Source organism: Pollachius pollachius, assembly GCF_949987615.1.
Source record: "Pollachius pollachius genome assembly, chromosome: 1".
NCBI classification, from domain to species: Eukaryota; Metazoa; Chordata; class Actinopteri; order Gadiformes; family Gadidae; genus Pollachius; species Pollachius pollachius.
In genome coordinates this window covers 20,700,644-20,720,639 of record NC_136934.1, presented here as the reverse complement: position 1 = coordinate 20,720,639, position 19,996 = coordinate 20,700,644, and the positions used below count along the sequence as shown (strand labels likewise).

Genomic DNA, 19,996 nt, shown 5'->3' with positions numbered 1-19,996 from the left:
CATTTTTATCGGGGTTTACCGTTACACCGGTAACCGTTACATCCCTATACTATATGCGTCAACCCAGTCAAACCTGGCACATTGCTAGGCGTAGAAAAGAAAGTGCCAAGTGCTACGTCGTGGATGATCGGCTGTTCTGACGAGGAAGTGACGTAGTTCCCGCCCAGATGCGATTGGCTAATACGTTTTGCAAAATATTTTGACAAACTCAAAAAAATGGACAAAATGTTATTCGATTTTTATTGTTATAACTTTTGCAAATTTAATTGAGGATTTCATTGTCACTTTGCATATTAAAATACGCTTTGAATAACGTATTTACAAATTACATTATTAAATTGCATAATCAATTGTCAATTACATAATGTAATGACTTATTGAATTGCAATTTGCATTTCCATTTGAATTTTGCTACATATATGCATCCATATGATTCTATGATTCTGAGAATGTGTTACTTTTGACAAATAGTGTCAGAGTTTTGTAGCAGGAATGGGGAGACAGGGAAATCTGTTTAGAGCGCTATATTTTATTTATTATTAACTATCGATATTTGGCGCCAGTGTATCGAATCTCGTATCGCACAAAGAAGGGCGACGATATATCACTGTATCAATATTTTGTCCTAATTTAAAGTCAGAGCTAGCTCTTGCACTGCCCCAAGAGCTGAATAGGTTGTGACCAAGGGGGGCCCGCCCATCTCACAGCCCAGGGCGGCCGAAAGTCTACGCTACTGTTGATTAACAATGGCATGGGCTGGAGTTATCAAATTGAATGACATTTGTGAGTTTTTCAGGAAATACAGATAAGGATGTTGGTATTAAGGTATCAAGGCAGAGGGTCTTTAAACCATCAAGTATCTTTCTTATCCATGCTTAATGCCGTGAGTTGTGATTTGAGCATTTTGATAAATGCTTGACCTGCCTGGATGGTTTTAGTCCTTTTTTTTTGCGTTAATTCTGGAAAAAAGAGTATTTAATATTTGAATTATGCCCTTTATGGTGCATTTTGAACAGATAAAAAGTTACTAATTTGCAATTAATCACGATTAACTATGGTAAATATGTGACTAATTGCAATAAAATATTTGAATCGCTTGACAGCCCTAATATATATAAATATATATAACATATTACATTAGTAGGTTCAGTTGAGGTGGTTTGGGCATCAGGCAAGGCTGCCCCCTGGTCGCCTCCCTAGGGAGGTATTCCAGGCACGTCAAGCGAGGATGAGGCCTCGGGGAAGACCCAGGACTAGGTGGAGATATCTCCACACTCTCCAGGGGATTGTTTTACACTAAAACAATCCCCTACCTTAAACACATTATCTTCCACGGTACAGGGTTAGTAAAATACTAACCCTGTAGTCCCATGCTCGACAGCACCTAATGTTAACATGAAGGACAGGATGAGTTAGGCTTCTCTATCTTTATAGCAATGCTGGTGCCATTGAAACCAAAATATTTCATTATAAATTGTTGTTTGTGTTTGTATAAATGAATTGTGTTTGAAATACTAAAGTTTGTGTAGCCTGCTATGATCTCATCTCATCACAGGGGCTGTTTGAGACTGTTTCATCTGGAGGGTCAGACTGAGTCAGTTCTAGAGGGAAGTAAGACCATGTTGAGAACCATTCAACGTAAGTTGTTCTTTAGAACCATGTTAAGAACCATTCACCCTCAGTTTTAGTAACATTGCACATTTTTGTCATTCATGTGGCAATGTTTGTCCCTCTGTTTTTAAAGGTTAGAATGAAGACTAATGTACTGCTTAAGGCATAACATACACCATTAAGAAATTGTCATATTGATTGTAACAAAAATTAGATAAGGTTAGATATTCCTTAATTGTAAAAGACATTGAGGTGGTGTCATAACTCTGTATATCATCACTTGCTAAATACATTCACTAATTCAATCATTTTGAAACCGACATTTAGGGGCCAAGCTTTTTTCAATGGGTTACGTGCCCCCTCAGAACCGCCAGTGCAATCCACATGTGAACATGAGATGCGGAAATGAAGAGAAGCTACGGTTCACCAAAGCCAGATGTACAGGTGCATTCATGTAGGGCACATGCCTCGAAGTGGGTTGGTCAGGTATATACATTTTTACATAGTTATTCTCCATACAGAGGTTATGCTTCGCTTCACCACAATGGGGCAGAGTGCTCCTAGGAGCACGGTACTGAGTGCGCTACGGTAAACAAAGTGAATTGTGGGTAACTTCTACTTCCTGAATATGTTTTGTCAGTCAGCTGTTGCAGGAAACTTTTGACACATCTTTAATAAAAAAAGAACTTTTCAAGAATAACCATTATTACATGCAACGTATATCCAACGAGGGCATCTGACATTCACAGGGGACTGTACTTCAAACTATAAGTAAAGCCATAAGCATCTGACGGAATGAGTTTGAACGAGCACTCCTTGCAGGCGCTGTCATGGAGAAAACTTTATTTGAGTAGAGCAAAGCTGAAAGCTACGAGTCGTACCTCTGCTCTTTTGTCAGGTTTCGCCATGGTAAGTAGCCTATATTATACACGGCCCTTTCAACGTCGTGCGTTAAAAGGCCAGTGTGATATTTATGTCTTGTTTAATGCATTCAATGAACAGCTGCATCGACTTGTGACGCCCTTGGTGGCCAGCATGGCTGTACCTACCACGTCCTGCAGTGATAGACCACCAGTGACAACATGAGGATCCATAGGATGTGATATTCAAACTCAACATGCTTTTTGATAATATTATTGTGATAGGATTTAGAGGACTGGCCAAAGATTCTCAAAACTGGTGTTTAGCAATCAAAACAATGTACTGGCAAAGTATAGTCTCTATATGTTGTTAAATAAAGAATTAAGTAAAGCTTTAGTCATTTCTGCCAGCATAACCAGCCAAGCAATGGCACATGGGAGTCCATATCGATGGAATTTTTGTAGATTCTTGAGTTAGTAAAGTATCAGAGATCTGATCTGTCTTTAGACTAGGTAACACTACTGTTATAACAGTTTTTTGTACCTGTTAGGTTGCCATGGTGGAGGTCCAGCTGGACCCCAACCACGAGTACCCCCCGGGGCTCCTCATCGCCTTCAGCGCCTGCACCACCATCCTGGTGGCGGTTCACCTCTTCGCGCTCATGATCAGCACCTGCATCCTGCCCAACCTCGAGGCCGTCAGCAACGTCCACAACCTGAACTCGGTCAACGAATCCCCGCACGAGCGCATGCACCGGCACATCGAGCTGGCCTGGGCCTTCTCCACCGTCATCGGCACGCTGCTGTTCCTGACGGAGGTGGTGCTCCTGTGCTGGGTCAAGTTCCTGCCGCTGAGGCGCCCCGAGGACAAGGGCAACGGGCAGATCAGCCCCGGCGAGGCGGCCGCCATCGCCTCCACGTGCATCATGGTGCCCTTCGGTGTGGTGTTCATCATGTTCGCCATTCATTTCTACCGCACGCTGGTCAGCCACAAGACGGACCGGCAGATCAAGGAGCTGGAGCGCGTGATCCAGCTCCAGAACCAGCTGGACCACGGGGGCGAGGCAGCCGATGACCTCCAGGGGTCGGTCCACTTCCCGATGGTCTAGAGAGGGGACCCGCCCAAGACTTTGGGATGTAGTCATATAGTGAAAAGAAACGTTTTGTTCTCTACTAAATGGGGGATGAGTGGTGGTGTTTTTAGTTTCACTGGTTTTGAATTTTAGCTCAGTCCACCTTGCATGTTCATTGCTCGTCCTCTCCACTTTATATCTCATCGGATCTCTGTTGTCAAGGTTGTTGTCACTGGACTCGTAGTCGTCTGCTATGAGGCTTATCATGGAACTGTTACAGGACTGCTGTGTGATTGTTGTTTTATGTTTTGGGAATACCATTAAGGCTTACTTCATAGAAGAGGTCAAGGGTCAAGTTAGTCTGCAGGTGTCAGGGTTAGGGGAACTGCTCTTCCGGCACTGGCAGAAAGCCCAGGGATACTTTTGATTGGGTGATGCTTTTGTTAATGCATGCTGTTTGCCGATGTGCATTGTGGCCACAGTTAGACCACTGTAATGTCAGAATGCGTTGTGGTGCTGTATCTGTTACATAACATTTTCTTTGGGTCATTTATTCTCCCTACTTGCATGGAAACTGCATGGATATTGTAGTTGAAGTGAGGGGCGTATGATAATGTAGCCTCAGGGCTAGAGACCCAGTATTTACCCTTTATTGGTGGAGATATTACATCACTTATAGGCCGGGATTCTCCCATTTTGCCAAAGAGATCTTAACTACAAATTGCCATGTTCCTTTTATTCAAGTGCAGTACTTATAATTAGGTCAATATGTTGTTCTTCAACAACACAGGGCTGCCCAAAGGATATGGATATGCTCAGCCTATTGGCCTTCCAGTCATACTGTATAGGAACTTTTGTTACTGTAAATGTCCCTTGGTGATTGCAAACATGGGCAGCTTGTTTATATTTTAGTGTTTTGTTATCACGCTGCAATGCAACATCACAGTAACCGTGATGTGTTAGTAGTAGGCAGCTAGAAGTGGAATGAATGTGGAATTACTGCATATTAAGGGCTGCAATGAATGATTGTTTTCATAGTCGATTAGTTTCAAAGATAATTTATGATTACATTTATTAATCTAGGCACATATAAAATGTGATGAATGATAGCCGAAGCCCGCCACAAGTTACCGGAGTGCAAAGTGATGTCTAAAATTTGCCCTCAGACTAGAAAAACTGAAGTGTTAATTTTAAATTGAACCAAATATTTATTTTTCTGTAGCATTAAGCAGAACAGATTTGATATTTGTACTTAATTACATTCGATTAATCTTCAGTCTATCAACTAATCGATTAAATGCCTAATCGTTGCAGCCCTGTTCTGTGTGTGTGCGTGTGTGTGTGTGTGTGTGTGTGTGTGTGTGTGTGTGTGTGTGTGTGTTGATTACCCTGTTGGATGTTATTCAGAATATCTCCATCCAAGTGTGATACATCAATCTAGCTGAACTTGATCCACTTTCTACACTGAAAACTTTCAGTGCAATGGGTACACCTCGGCATAGAAAGTATATATTTTTATACTCTTAAGCAGAAAGCACTTATTTTATTACATTTGTGTCATTGATCATAATAAACAAGCGTTTACAAAATAACTTGTTTTTTAGGGCTGCTGACATTTAAATTGATTAAGACAAATGCCAAACAACAATTGAATAGTCTAAGGATAGAACAAAACATCATTGAAGATTATAAGCATTTGCTTATAAAGAAAATATTGAATCATTTTTTAAGTTTTGGTCTCTGCAGTTATATTTGTATTATTTGCAACATCCTAAAAGAAGTTTTTTTTCCTACTGCCTTACTGTGTTGTAATTTATTGGTTTTAGTGAAAACTTATTTCATTAAGTGATATACCTTTCAAGTATTTGAAAGTATTCGCTATATGTAGGCTTATTTTAAATGCATGGTTTGATATGGTGAATATTTTATTGCCCCTAGTAAATCGGATTACTTCTCTGGTCCATATATGGAGTATGATCTTTATTTTGCAGACAATTCTGATTATATAGATTATATAATTTCATTTGGATTGTCATGTGGAAAACTAAAATTAACAGACTACAGTTTATTGTTTTTATGTTTTTTCAAACTTGACATACTGCCCCTTGGACTGCTATTAATATGTACAGCTGTTTTTTCAAACCCCATAATTTAAAAAAAAATCATAATTAGCAATGCAGCAGATCTGTTGAGTGTTACATTTGTTTTACCGATTGTGCCAAAGATGCAAAGTTGATAAGAATGTAAGAAAAATATGTACCACCATGAGGGTAGTCAGTATTCCCTTTTGTAATAAATCCATATTTTATAGCGTATTTCACTTGTTAAAACCCAAATACGAATTTTGTTTTTATTATTGTTTTTTTCAGCTTTACGTCACATTACATCTTTGAACTAAGAGGAACTTTTGTCAGGTTAGTTGATGAAATAAAATAAAACTGATGAATTTTGTCTTTCAAACAAAGCTTAACATAGTATTTATGAATACAATGTTGATCTCATGACTTTGGCATTGTCTGTCATTGCTTTCTTTGCTATCAAGGATTGACCACAAATAAATGCTTCCAGGAAGTTTGAAGGCACAAGATGATATGTTTCACTAGAGGAAATTGTCTCACACATGACCAACCGTCAAAAATAGATGACATTTGTTATATCCTCAGTGGGAATAATTCAGAGCGATAAATGTGCACTTTATTTCCGCCGAATGTCCACTTTGTTTCCCTTGAAAGAAATCCATCCAAAGATTCCTCAAGATAATCATGACACAGTACTCCGTCAAAGCTCTTTCAAGCATGAATGCAATCAATAAAGTTAAAGGCAGAAGAAAAACATTCCAAAAGGCAAACTTACAAAAATTATCAATATGGGGGTCTAGGAAATTCAATAAGTGACGCAAACACCCCAAACATTGGGGCACAGCATAACTTTGGGGGGAGACAGAGACATCTGGTCTCTCTAATAAGAATCAGGGCATTAATGTTTACTAAAATATCAGATAATATACTATAAATCTAGCCCTACAAGTGATGTAATTAGTAGGTGACCTAGGGGTCAAGAACACTAGTGTGGGATAGCAAACCTGGTAAACATCCTATTCTTTGTTTTAGGTTGGAGATCACATTATGTACGCTTTGTGTATGCTTCTATTAGGCTAGGCTGTATCAATAGAGTTCAAACCTGAACATGTTGGTGATATGGGAACTCTGCTCTTCCTATGCAGACAGATTTAATTCATTTAATTACAGTCCTATTTCCAACTTGACTGTCTTATCAAAGGTCCTTGAAGGAATGATAATGACAAACGAAAGGAGTTCCTGAATGCTAATTTCCTTTCATGTACCAGTCTGGCTTCAGGAGATACCACTACCATCACAGCAAGAAGATCCCAAAATGTCTGTGACAGTCTTTACATCAACCTTTTAAATGCCTTCGCGGCTGTTGGCTGGTTTGATAATAACCTCTTTAAAAGGCAACTGTTCAATTTGACAGAGCTTTGTCAAGTGTATGACCCAGGGGTCACACAAGGCTCTGTTTTGGCTCCACTATGTTTGCAACCTATGTAAAAAGGTTTTTGATGCATGGTTTAATTTGTATGATGATACTGTTATTTCCAGTTAGATGATCTAACTCAATGTAGGGCTTTTAAAAATGTAGAAAAGGGTTAGGAAGGAACTTGTAACTGCTTCTTTAGTTAGATCTGTTTCCTCCTGTCTGTCTTTTTAAGTCTATGACTTTGTTTGTTTGTAAAGGTTTCCTTGTATGCTATTTGAAATGTTTTATGCTGCAAGCTTTGCCATAGCTTCGTCAAAAAATACATTTGTGCGAAAGAACCTCGTAAATGGGTCATCACCTCTATTTTCAAACAGTATGGTGTGATACCGATGTTCAAGTTCAGTTTCTAGTTCAAACAAGGTTGTAAAGATTGAATCCTAATTTTTTATTGGAAACAATGTTGTCCGTGCCTACATATGACCCCCCGCACATCATATATTGGCATGTGCAGTCATATAATAAAACTATGTTTCTTGTTTGATGTCTAGAAAAGTGGAGCCTAATTTCATGGGGTGGTAAACACTGTCTACTTCCCCTAACCATGGATAGGATTTGTGCAGTGACAGAAATGCAGAAGATGCTTTTGCTTATTGTTGGTCTTTGTCGAGGTGAACCAGATGTCAACGCCTAGCGACTGTATAAACAACATAGAACTGGAAAAATACAGAATGTGAAACATTCTTTTTTAATAGGTTTATATGGATCTATTTAAATTAATATATATTTCTATAGCGATATGGTGCATTTTTAGCAGCCATCTTGTCAGTGTGGACAATGAAGAAAATGACCCCAGTTATAATTCCATGTCCCCTGTTAAATGATCATCATTTACCCATAGGAAGCCTCTCTGAAACCAATTGCTTACAGCTTCATCAGGGAGTTATACTGAGCTTTGACATACAAGCCTGTTTCATTCCTCAGAGAATGTTATTGCTGAAGAAAATGTATAAAAAAAACAATAGAAAAAGTGCGACATCTAGAGGATTAAGTAGAAACACGTTCTTTGTAGGAAAATAAAACTGCATTGCTAAAGGTATTTATTTATATTAAAGGCAGTGGCCTTTAATATAATTAACGATTATATATTTATTATAGAAAGAGAAATGTGCTTGACTTATTGCCCATAAGCTGAATTTTACCATTCGTTTGTGCTCTTTATTCAATTAATTATAGTGCTTTTGTATACATAATATATTCTCATATTTTATTTTAGGTTTATTTTTGTATTTTAATGCTTTTGTTCCATTTCGTCTGTACTAATTTTAAGATAGGCTACTTCAAAAATACTCGAAAAGCCTTCAACATGGTCCACCACAAACAGATGAGCCACGAAATGCCTCCTTATTATTGTTTGTTGTTTATGGCAACATCATATGATCTATATGTCCCTTGTGTCTCCATGCACAAGTTCACTCGTCACTCGCGGAAGGATCCATGCGCGCACCTGAACCACCGTAGCACGTCCCTAACATCGCGAATCACGACCGAGGAACATGCAGGTCCCTCCAAGGATGAAACCTTAGTCGAGGTAAGAATCTTTAAACCTTACTTTCTTTGTTTTGATTCAAGTTATGGGTGATATTATTTGTGTAACTTCGTCGAAATAACAAACATCAAATCTATTTTTAGTATAGAGGATACAGGTGAAGCTCTCCATCACCTGTTGGGGCGTGTTATAATGGAGGACGTCGTTTACTCAGCACCGCCAACTCTAACGGATGGACTTGTTGTGCATTGTTGTTGTTATTACCATGTGTGTGTCTGGTTATATTTTCAGGTTTGACGAATTCAATGGAAAGCGAACAACACAGCATTGACAGAAAGAGAGCGCCTCAGCAGTGGAAAAGTTGCAAGCTCATTATAGACCCTTTGTTGACGAATGGATTGTACAAAGTATATCGCTACGATGGACACGCTTTCAACATCTCCGTAAGATTTTCATTTTATATTCAATCAATATTTAGATGAAATAACAAATTAAAACAAACAGTTGTAGCCTACGCAGCGCGCTATTCCCACAGGCAGGCGCCGTTTCAACGCAATAATAAGCAGGCTGGTTTCCCTCTGAATAAGCAGGCTGGTTGACTGGTTTCCCTCTGCAGGTGGAGGACCTAGGAGTGTTCCCCGTGGAAACTGTTCGTGATCCTCGCATCTGTCGCCTCTGGAGCAAGTGCACAAGCGCTGAGTTAGCGATTCCTAAATATAAGGTAGTAAAGTATTGGATATTATATTCATTAATGCACGATTTAGAACACGTTTAAGATTGTAATTCATATATTTGTTTTTGTTTCTCATTTTTGTTTAGATCGACGAGTACTATGTGGGTCCAGTTCCTCCTAAAGAAGTGACGTTTGCCCGTTTAAATGACAACGTGAAGGAAGCGTTCTTGACCGACATGTGCAAAAAGTATGGTGAAGTGGACGAAGTGGAAATATTCTACAACCCCAAGACCATAAAGCATTTAGGAATCGGAAAAGTGATTTTTGACACTGTCAAGGCTGCGAGAGACACCGTGCGACACCTCCATGACACGTCCGTGATGGGGAACATCATCCACGTAGAGGTCGATCCAAAAGGTAGGTCTCACACTTCAACAAACCTGATACTTTTCTTAAGTTGATTTATTGTGATGCTCGACATTATATCTTCTTGTTGCTGACCAATATACCATGAGTTAATCTTAACCAGTTAATCCATACCTCCCGCAGGTGAAAACCGGAAGCGTTACTTCAAACTTCTAGTAGATGGACTTTATACCCCTTGGACATTACCATTGGGCAGCAATGAGCAAAGCCTTCAAAGTCTCATTGACACTTTACCGGTAATTTGCTGTTTTCTTACATTTTTTTACATGAAAAACAACAATACTGTGTATTTAAACAATCAACCATCCCCTGACTAAATAAATATTTTCTATTACAATGTATTCGTATGTTTTTATGCTATGGTTGCTACAGTCACTGCCAAATTCAACATAAATGAATCTATTGATCACCTTATGTTATCTAACACACTTAGTCTCAACAGGGCTGTAGACCTCCAGGGAGAGAGAGTTTCATCTGCAGTCCCACCAGCATCAGTACCCCTCTGTCTCTGGACACGGCCTACTCCAGCATCTGCCAAGACACGCCTCAGAGCTTCGGCCTGACCCCTCGTTCTCAGGGAACCCCTTGCACCCCTTACCTCTCCGGGACACCCCTCTCACAGGACTCCTGCTACTCCAGCCTGCAGGCCACCCCCGTCCAGCAGGGGGAGCCCCCGGCGCACGCCATCCACACCGTGTCCCGACGGGACGTCTATCGCAAACCAGGGAGGCACAACGGGAGAAACCGCAAAGCCTCGTACCTCAGCTCCCTCTTCAAGCACTTCCGCCCGCAGCCGCTGCTGCCCCTCTTCAGCCAGACACTGGGGGCAAACAACGGTTCGCAAGCAGCTTTGTGTGTCGAGAACTCGCCCCCCTCAGGCGGAGGGCCCACAGATCCCTCCTCCAGCTTCTTCCCCTCCAGAGCCCAGGGGGTCGTCACCACCGCCCTCAGTCTCAGCTACGGCTCGCCCTCCCTCCTCCTCGGCACAAACGGCCTCTCCGACAGGGATGACGGAGCGCTCTCCCCCCCGGCGTTCCGTCCGTGCGTCACGGAGCTACCGCCCTCTCCGGTCGCCGCCTCTCCGGGGGGCCTCCGCGATGAGTCGGAGAGCCTGGACTCCCGCATCGAGATGCTGCTGAACAAGGGCCGTGGTGCGGACGACGCCTCCTTCCCCTCCTCCGCGTTACCCGCTGGAGACGGTACAGAGGGCGTGGAGGAACCGCAGACAGCCTTTTTTGCACACCGCTCTTCTCAGTACCGCCCGGCCTCAGACCTGGTGTCGGTGGACTCGGCGTGGACCGGCACTGGCTCCCTGACCCCGAGCCGCCGTTCCGGGGCCGTTAGCCCATCTCCTGTCCCTGAGGAGGACGAGGAGGACGAGACGGTCCAGGCAGTGGCCTCTCTCCTGAGAGACACTCCGTCTCCCCTGCTGTCCCCTCTCAGAAATACAGGGAGGAGGGTGAATCCTCAATACTCAAAAAGACTCAGATCAGAGGTAAGAGTCTCTGCAGAGGATGTTGTGCTGAAACAGCAGTATTTGTGTTATAGTAGTGATTACAGCATCTAATGTTGGTGGGCGTCTTGAGGCCTAAAACAGCCACCGGTTTATTCTGTTCTTCCTCTTCCCACTCACAGGATCGCTATGTCAATCAGGACAAGAGGAGCCCTGCGAGCAGACGGTCTGCAGTGTTCACATCCAAAGGAACCTTCCAGTCTCCTCCCCCCTCCTTCCCTGGCCCCGCCCGGATACCGACCCCCCCCTTCAGGTTCCCCCTCCCCCCCATCCCTCCCTCTGTTCCCCTGTTCCCTCTGCGCCTGCCTAACGGCACCATCCCCTTTCCTCCACCCTGCTGGCCCCCGCCTCCCTCTCTGGGCCCGGGCTGTGGCATCGCCAGACCCCCTCCGTCCATCCCTCCACCACCACCACCCGCTTTACTCAGGCCGCCTCCAACACTTATGGCACCGCCCGCTGCCGCTGTGCATCCTGGTCACTCGTACCCTTTACACGTGCAACCCCCCCAGCACCTGGGCACGCCCAGCCTGCCAGGGCAGCCCAGCGCCCCCTGGGCCGGTCTGCCCCTGCCCCGCTTCAACCCCTTCATGCCTCCGCCAGGGTATGAGCCCCGAAGGGAGGACCCTCACAGAGTGACCGTGGAGAAGGTTTTACAGGTGTTCATGGAAGAGCTGTCGTCCATCATTAAGAAGGACATCACACGCAGAATGGTGGAAGTGGTGGCCTTCAAGGCCTTTGACAAATGGTGGGACGACCAGGAGCAGAAGTCTAAAGTATGTGTATGCATGGGATTTTATTGAAAAGGAAGATGTTGTAGACAACAATGCACGTTCATTACGAATCTATTAAACAGCCAATGCTGAGTAATATGAAAGAAAGTGGTAATGCTATGGTTTGATTTTGTTTTTCTCCAAGATGTTCGAGGTCCCTTTACAGACAGGCTCAGGGAGACCTGAACAGAGGGCTAAACCAAAGAAGCCACTATGCCCGATCATTGGCCAGCATAAACCAGTTCAACTGCCCTCCTTCAAGGTAGCATCCATCAGGCCTTCCCACTGTAATGTCCACCCTACCGTGTGTTTCCCCTCGTTTCCCCATGGTGCTCCTCTTCTCATCCCCCCCTCCTGCCTGTGTCTCCCCACCTTATGTCTTGTTTTGATCATGCTGTTGGCTGTGCTAGCTCTTGCTGTTTTCAACTCTAGACAGTTTTATGAATTGTAAGGCACCCTTGGGTGTTTTGAAAGGCGCCTTTAATTAAAATGTATTATTACTATTGTTATCCAAAACCACTCAGCGTGGCACGGAAGCTGTCACAACGTCATAACTTCTCTCTCTCTCTCTCTTGCTTGACGCAGGTGAAAAGGAAAGAATCACTTGACCCCGGCACCTCAGAGGCCTTACAAAACACACGTCCCACGTCACCTTCACATCAGTACAATGTTCCACCTAAAAACACAGGTAAGTCGTTGGAAGTACTGCAAACGCCAACATGAATGTTGCATGAGTGAATGTTGAATGATTGATTGTTGAATGAGTGAATGTTGAATAAGTGAATGTGGAATGAGTGATTGTTGAATGAGTGAATGTTGAATGACTGAATGTTGATTGACTGAATGTTGAATGAGAGTATGTTGAATGAGTGAACGTTAAATCCTCTGCCTCTACATCACACACGTATTAGAACCAGAGAAGGTACGCGATGGCGACGAGCTCAGGTCGGAGACGGCTGACGCATGGAGCGGCGGCGGGGCAGCGCTCAGACGGAGGCACGCCCGGCCGTTGTTGCTGGACGACTCCGACGACGAGGCGGAGGAAGGTGACGACGAGGCGGAGGAAGGTGGCGCCGCGAAGACGAAGGAGCATGAGATTCACCGCCAGGAGGAAGAAGAGCTTTCCGGAGCGGTCAGGGCGGCTCCTCTCACCCAGGTTAGAAGGGCCATCGTACAACCAATCGTAAAGGGTGTGTGCATCGTGACGTCACATCGCAAGGACCGCCTCTGTTTCGGAAGCATAGGAGCATTAGGAATGTTTATGATAGTATTGGTGTTTTGACCATTGTTTCGTAATTATTGTGAAATCGTTTGTCATTTTGGGTTTTCATTGGGTGTTCAGTGTTTGAAAGGGAAACTGCCTTTGTTTGACTCTCATGTGAGTCAAACAAAGATTGTTTTGGCCTAAGTTGAGGTATATTTACATTTATTTTGTATTTGGAATAACTACAACTCTCTCTCTTACTGTAAATGGGTATTTCCAATAAAAAATCCCATGATGCATTCTTATGTACAGGCCCTATACAATAGGTGGCTAAATGGGACAATGATCTGTGTTGATCAAAATGTAACGCATTTCCAACTTAACTAAACTTAATAACTAAACAAAATAATTCAAATGACTAATCAGGTAAAAGTAATGGTAAATATGAAGAATATATCTCATATTATTCAGAAATCAACCCCTAATGTCATTGTGAATGTATAAACTTTATTAAAAATGCGTGTGTATGTTTTATCCATGTCAGTGTAACACAGAGGACCATGATGAGATGGAGAACCAGGATGTAAAAAGGCAGACGGAGCGTGAAGAGGTCATCATCTCCAGTGCTGAGTGTTTCTCAGACAGCGGTATGATACTAACGTTGTATAAATATACTGTATGATTACATGGCCCTGTTTACGCTAGCCTTTTTAATCTCTTCAATCGAGTGTCGAAAATTAAAAAACGCTTGTGGGATCCTCATTCAACGAGAGAGGTTCTCTCCATCAAAACAGGAGGGACGGGGGTACGAAAGATTTCAGACAGCCATTACCATCCCTAAAGGTGGGGTCAAATGACCTGTCTCCTAAATATATTATCATTGATTACTAAGAACCGAAAATGTTTTGAGATAAAGATTGCAAGGCCACAAAGGGAAAATGATGCTGGTTGCAAATATATAAAGATAACTATAAACAAAAGTCAACAAGTACAGTATAGGACACTTCAGATTATGCATAAAAAAGCTTCATGGACACTATGACTGTGATCTAATTATTAACAATCATAAAATTATTAATGTTATAAAATTAACTAAATTAAAAGAAAATGGTATAGAGCATGAAAATAATACATATAAATTACATGAACTGTAAATCTTGCACTTCATGGGGATGAAGCTCAATCCCAGGATTATTAGCCTTCACATTACAGTAGTGCACTGAAGTAGACTGAAAACAAACCACTCAATACCAATCCTCTCCGGATGTTTGAGGTGTTTGCCTTGGTATCGTATCAGTATTGATAACTCAATATTTACGCAAGTATCGTATCTAAGTCATAATCCTGTTATTATTACAACACTAATTGGCATCCATTCTATTCCAAACTAGCATGTAGCATCTCCCATAGCTGTGACTTGAATTGCACTTCTTTGTCTCAAAGTCTTGTAAACAAAGACTCAAAACTTCTGGATTTGTTCGTTTTTGTGCACTACTGGAGAAAGCTACCAAGCCAGGGTATTTCTTACTCACTTCCCTGTGATGGAAAGATTGGCCACTTCCCTGTGATGCGCTGCAGCTGAAGTGAGTTTGTTTGGGAAGAAGGAGGTTAGAAAAAGTGTTGGGAGATTGAAGTCAGAGGTCGTTGGGGAGCGGACTGAACGTTACGGGGCTGGTGCCCGATTAATCGAAGTTCTAACCTGAATGCAAACCTGAACGTTTCTTGTCAACATTAATTGTTGACAACATAGACAATGTCAACAATTAATGGTCTTAGAAAAACCAAGCAAATCCTTTATCAAAATGTTGACATAAATCGTGAAAATAAAGCTTACCAAGCCTCTGTCGTATGCCATATAATCAGCCCACCTCAGTTCTTATAAAGACAGGTCATGCTTCAGATATAGAACAGTGGTCTTGCTGATCAACCCTTTAGATAAATACACACTTGCCTCTGCAGTGGTTAATCTCTCCTCTCTTCCAGAGTCTCTTTCAGAGGTGTGCAGCAGCTTCTGGGAGGACAGTGATGGCTCCTCAGTGTCCGGCTCCTCAATCGCAGGCACTGAGAGCAACAAGGCCTCCTCAGTCTCAGGCTCTGAGAGCATCGAGGGCTCCTCCGACTGTGACCTCAGCTCTGACGAGGAAGACTATAACTGCAAAGAGCCGGACAGCGATGAAGGCTACATTGTTATATCATCGGACGAGGAGCGGATAGACCTGGAGTACCCTGCCAGCCCCCGGGCTCCCCAGACACCCCAGACCCCGCAGACCCCGCTCACCCCGGGGGCGAGGCTGGAGCTGACCGGACTGCAGGACTGGTACGATGGTCTGGAAGGAGAGAGTCCTGGGAAAGATCAATACACGGACCTGCTGGACCCGTTGCTGGAGAACTACCCAGCAGGCTTGCACCAGGGTCCTCTCCAGTCTCCCTTCATGCAAGGCAAAGAACAAGACCATCAGAGATGTTCAAATATGCACACTTTCAAGGACTAAAGGACAATCTTTTGTGAATGTATTTCTTTTTTTAAATCACTGCAGGGATGGCGGCAAACTTCGACCTACCGATGGACAGCCCGGAATGGAGACCGGACTCACCGGCGACCCTGGAGACCCTGCGGCCCCCGACCCCGACCGGCTCCCTGGGGTACGGCGACCCGGACCTTCTGGTGGGGAGCAAGCCGACGCCCCCTGCTGCGGAGCCGGCCGAGCGGCCACGCACCCCCGGCCGCGGCATCGCCGGGGAGGACTCGGCAGACGAGTTCCTCTCTCTTCCTCTGACGAGACGCCTGGTGGCCAACCTCCTGCTCTCCTCCTCCCCAGAGCTCCACACCTCGTACCCCACCGACCAGGACCGGCCCAAGACCCCGGGGAGGGAGGAGGGGAGAGGATGGGGTCTCCCGCATGCCTCCGCAAGGGTCCCGGCCACGCCAGGAGGAGCGGCGAGTCCCGCGAAAGAGGCCACCGCCGCGATGTTCACCCCCCCGCTGTCCTTGTGCAGCCAACCCTACGTCAGAACTCCCAGGACCCCTGGCCGGGACATTGTCCTCCGCCACGGACCTCCCGCCCACAGGAGGAGGAGGAGAGGGGCGATGGGAGGAAGGGGTGGTCCGCCCTCTGAAGGGTCTCCCCTTCCCCACCGCTTTCTCCCAGACTCCTCAGCAGAGACCCAGGCCTCCAAGGGCCCGTGGGTCACCTTGGCAACCGCCTCCAGGCCTCTCCAAGGGCTGGAGAACATGCCTGGGCTCCTGCACGGTGACGGCCAGAGGGGGGCCTGCCGGGAGAGCGGGGAGCAGTGGAGGTGGCAGAGGGAGAGGAGGGCGAGGAGGAAGAGGAGAAGACGGTGGGTGCGCCAGCGGAGACGACGGAGGTGGTCTACATCCCCTCCCTGCCGGTCGCCCCCCTGGTCCCGGTCCCAGTGTGAGGAGACGGAGGTCCTCCACGACGTGTGGAGGGAGGGCCTGGATGAGGAGGACGCTCGGCTCCTGCTGCTCTCCCACCGGAGGCTGCTGCGCCGGGGCAACGGGCTGGGCTGGCTCAGTGACACCCTGTGGGTGCCTCACCCCCATATCCTTCAAAGATGTCATTTCACAGCGTGGTTGACCAATGCATAGCTTAGAGGTCTTAGATATTAAATGTAATCCCTGGTTGCATGAACTCAACAACAATATGAACTTGGGCTATTTTAGGTCATATTGCATACACCCGCCCACCCCAATGAAGTTACTAGTTGACATCCTTGACTCCTCACCACTGACCAGCAGCACCCCAGGGAGCGATGAGGGCCGCGACGCCGAGCACGGCAGCGGCTGTGCCCGCAGCGAGGGCTTCTACACCATCAGCCGGACAGAGAAACTCAAGAATCTGAACGACGCGCGACTGACCCCGGAGCCGCCCTCCACCAGCGCGCTGGTATCTGAGCTGCATTTCCACACATTCCCACAGAGTGCTGGTACATCCTGGGCTCCCTGGGGTAGGTTGGGTAAAGGCTGCGTGTTTTGTTTTCACCCCACAGGGCTTCTCCACGTCAGCCCATCCTCAGAGCTCGCTAAGGGCCGGCTCCGACTTCAGGTCGGAACAGCGCCGCCTGCTGTCCTCCTTCAGCTGTGACAGCGACCTGGTCAAGTTCAACCAGCTGAAGGTCAACTCACAGATCGGACAGCAGCAGAAGAATCCAAATTCTGATAGCAGCCCTCTGCACTACGCGTTCATTTGCATATAGTTAACTGAAGTGCCACTAAAGTGTTAGAAATTGCAAATCCTTCGCTATTTTCTCCACAGATTATTTGCATTTATAACTGCAATGAAAACGTTACATAGAAAAGGTTAAGATTCAACAATCTCTCTCTCTCTCTCTCTCTCTCTCTCTTCGAACCTCAGTTCCGCAAGAAGAGGATCCGTTTTGCCAGGAGCCACATCCACGACTGGGGCCTCTTTGCCATGGAACCCATAGCAGCAGACGAGCTGGTCATTGAGTATGTGGGCCAGACCATCAGACAGGTGAGAGACACCTGTCCCTCGCATCAACCACTAGTCTAATCCTATGTAAACTAGGTTGTAGACAACACCTAAACTTCCTTAATCTTCATTTAAGGTAAAAACGATTGATACAACAATATATTACTTCTATCTAGATATACAAAGTTAATGTTGAACTTATAACCACACATAACACCAATACATAAGCATTTCTACCCTAATACTTAAAACCGCCATCTAAAGCCGTCTGCCATTAGCCCAAGTTGTCCAACTTGGGCTGGGAAACAGCTAAATACAACCATTCATAACCGTAGTTACCCTTAACTATAACCCACCCATAGACCCCGTTATTCCCCTCCTCTCAACCTGAACCTCACCCTGTGTTTGATGAGCCGCAGGTGATCGCGGACATGCGGGAGAAGCAGTACGAGGAGCAGGGCATTGGGAGCAGCTACCTGTTCAGGGTGGACCAGGACACCATCATAGACGCCACCAAGTGTGGGAACCTGGCCCGCTTCATCAACCACAGCTGCAACGTGAGTGGGCCGTATTTATGTATGTTTGTATTTATTATTCACATTCACGTATACTAGAGGGGAAATCAAATAATCGGCCCAGGTTCTTGCATGCCATCCTAAATGAGTTTGGTATTGCATATCATGCCATTTAAGCATGCCGGCCAAATCCTAAAGGTTTTGCCTGATTTTCTTGTTGTTATTTGTTCGATTATTCTATTTAAATTACATATGTATTCTCATATTTTAAGAATAGAATACATGTGTTATTATATCCTATATCTACACCTATTGTATTTGTTATTTATGTTCACGTGCCTCTATCATTTGCCATGGTAGTATTTCAGCTGGGCTGTGTTTTAAATACACACACATTTGTACACATTTATATACACATTTTTTAATGGCGGGTTTGGAGGGGGACACAGATGTCTTTTCCTCCACTTATAAAGGGCGTTTCGGGTAAAGTTACAACAATATGCAGATTTGGGTGAGAGAATGCTTTAACCAGACATCACTCACCTACAGTATATCGATACCTTATAAAACATAATAAAACAAAAAAGTGACAATTACTCAACCAAGATTTAATAATCTTGGTTGAGTAATTATCCCCCCCCCCATGTGTGTAGGGTCCGGGAGAGTAAAATGGGGTGATGGCTCAAGCCGGCAATTTACCCCGGGCAGTGTAAACGCGCGGACCATGCCGGGAATAAGGCGCGCATAAGACGGGCATATTTGGCAATGTAAAAACGTCTTTTGAGACAGATCTGTTTTATAATTAAATAGGTGGACGGAATCTTTGTCTTTGCTTACCAAGCATATATGTACAATTGAAATGGTGCTATACTAAATGTTTTACTGCATATGCATCAACGGAAAATGCATCAAACAAAGTTAAAGTCAGGCGTGCGTCATACGTTATTTCATTTAGTGTATGTGTGTGTGTGTGGGGGGGGGGGGGGGTCTTGGTAGTGTCCCAACCAAAGCTCAGACCAAAGCTACGCCCTTGAATACAATATAATACATCTGAAGATGTCCTACTGGAGTAGTCAATCAGAAGAAAGAACTCATTCTAACTACGGTCTGCATCAAGTATTTTTATTTATAGCATGGTATAAAAGACGATGCTCTATAATGCAATTCGTTATAGTCATGACAAGAATGGTCTATTTAAAGAGTTAAACGGAACGGCCATTGTACGATACACCAAACTGTCCTTCTTCCCCTCAGCCCAACTGCTACGCTAAGATCATCACGGTGGAATCCCAGAAGAAGATCGTCATCTACTCCAGGCAGCCCATCGCCGTCAGCGAGGAGATCACCTACGACTACAAGTTCCCCATCGAAGACGAGAAGATCCCCTGCCTGTGTGGGGCTGACGGCTGCCATGGCACCCTGAACTAGCCTGTCCTGGGACCCTGAACTAGCCTGTCCTGGGACCCTGAACTAGCCTGCCCTGGGACCCTGAACTAGCCCGTTCTGCACCCTGAACTAGCCTGTCCTGGGACCCTGATCTAGCCCGTCCTGCACCCTGAGCTAGCCTGTCCTGGGACCCTGAACTAGCCTGTCCTGCACCCTGAACTAGCCTGTCCTGGAACCCTGAATTAGCCTGTCCTGGGACCCTGAACTAGCCTGCCCTGGAACCCTGAATTAGCCTGTCCTGGGACCTTGAACTAGCATGTCCTGGGACCCTGAACTAGCCTGTCCTGGCACACTGAACTAGCCTGTCCTGGGACCTTGAACTAGCATGTCCTGGGACCCTGAACTAGCCTGTCCTGGCACCCTGAACTAGCCTGTCCTGGGACCTTGAACTAGCATGTCCTGGGACCCTG

The 19,996-nt window shown here is 45.0% G+C and overlaps 2 protein-coding genes across 2 annotated transcripts; both read left to right on the top strand.

The window, feature by feature from the left end:
• The first annotated feature begins 2,247 nt into the window (after positions 1 to 2,247).
• Positions 2,248 to 6,026, top strand: orai1a (ORAI calcium release-activated calcium modulator 1a). Its single transcript, XM_079754402.1, has 2 exons — positions 2,248 to 2,520; positions 3,023 to 6,026. The coding sequence occupies exons 1-2, from the start codon at positions 2,407 to 2,409 to the stop codon at positions 3,578 to 3,580; spliced, it is 672 nt and encodes a 223-aa protein (XP_079610528.1). The 5' UTR covers positions 2,248 to 2,406; the 3' UTR covers positions 3,581 to 6,026.
• Positions 6,027 to 8,890: 2,864 nt separating this feature from the next.
• On the top strand, positions 8,891 to 19,568 carry LOC307088754 (histone-lysine N-methyltransferase SETD1B-A-like; the record flags this gene model as incomplete). Its single annotated transcript, XM_079754738.1, has 15 exons — positions 8,891 to 9,028; positions 9,202 to 9,306; positions 9,405 to 9,675; positions 9,808 to 9,920; positions 10,127 to 11,068; positions 11,707 to 11,942; positions 12,913 to 13,099; positions 13,716 to 13,818; positions 15,155 to 15,610; positions 15,709 to 16,717; positions 16,932 to 17,079; positions 17,183 to 17,308; positions 17,548 to 17,667; positions 18,045 to 18,182; positions 19,395 to 19,568. The coding sequence occupies 15 exons, from the start codon at positions 8,891 to 8,893 to the stop codon at positions 19,566 to 19,568; spliced, it is 4,266 nt and encodes a 1,421-aa protein (XP_079610864.1).
• Between the last annotated feature and the right edge of the window lie 428 nt (positions 19,569 to 19,996).

Coding starts and splice junctions, on each gene's coding strand:
- orai1a (XM_079754402.1), top strand. CDS start 2,407: ATGAGTTTGAACGAGCACTCCTTGCAGGCGCTGTCATGGAGAAAACTT. Junction 2,521..3,022: donor TTTTGTCAGGTTTCGCCATG/GTAAGTAGCCTA, acceptor TGTACCTGTTAG/GTTGCCATGGTGGAGGTCCA.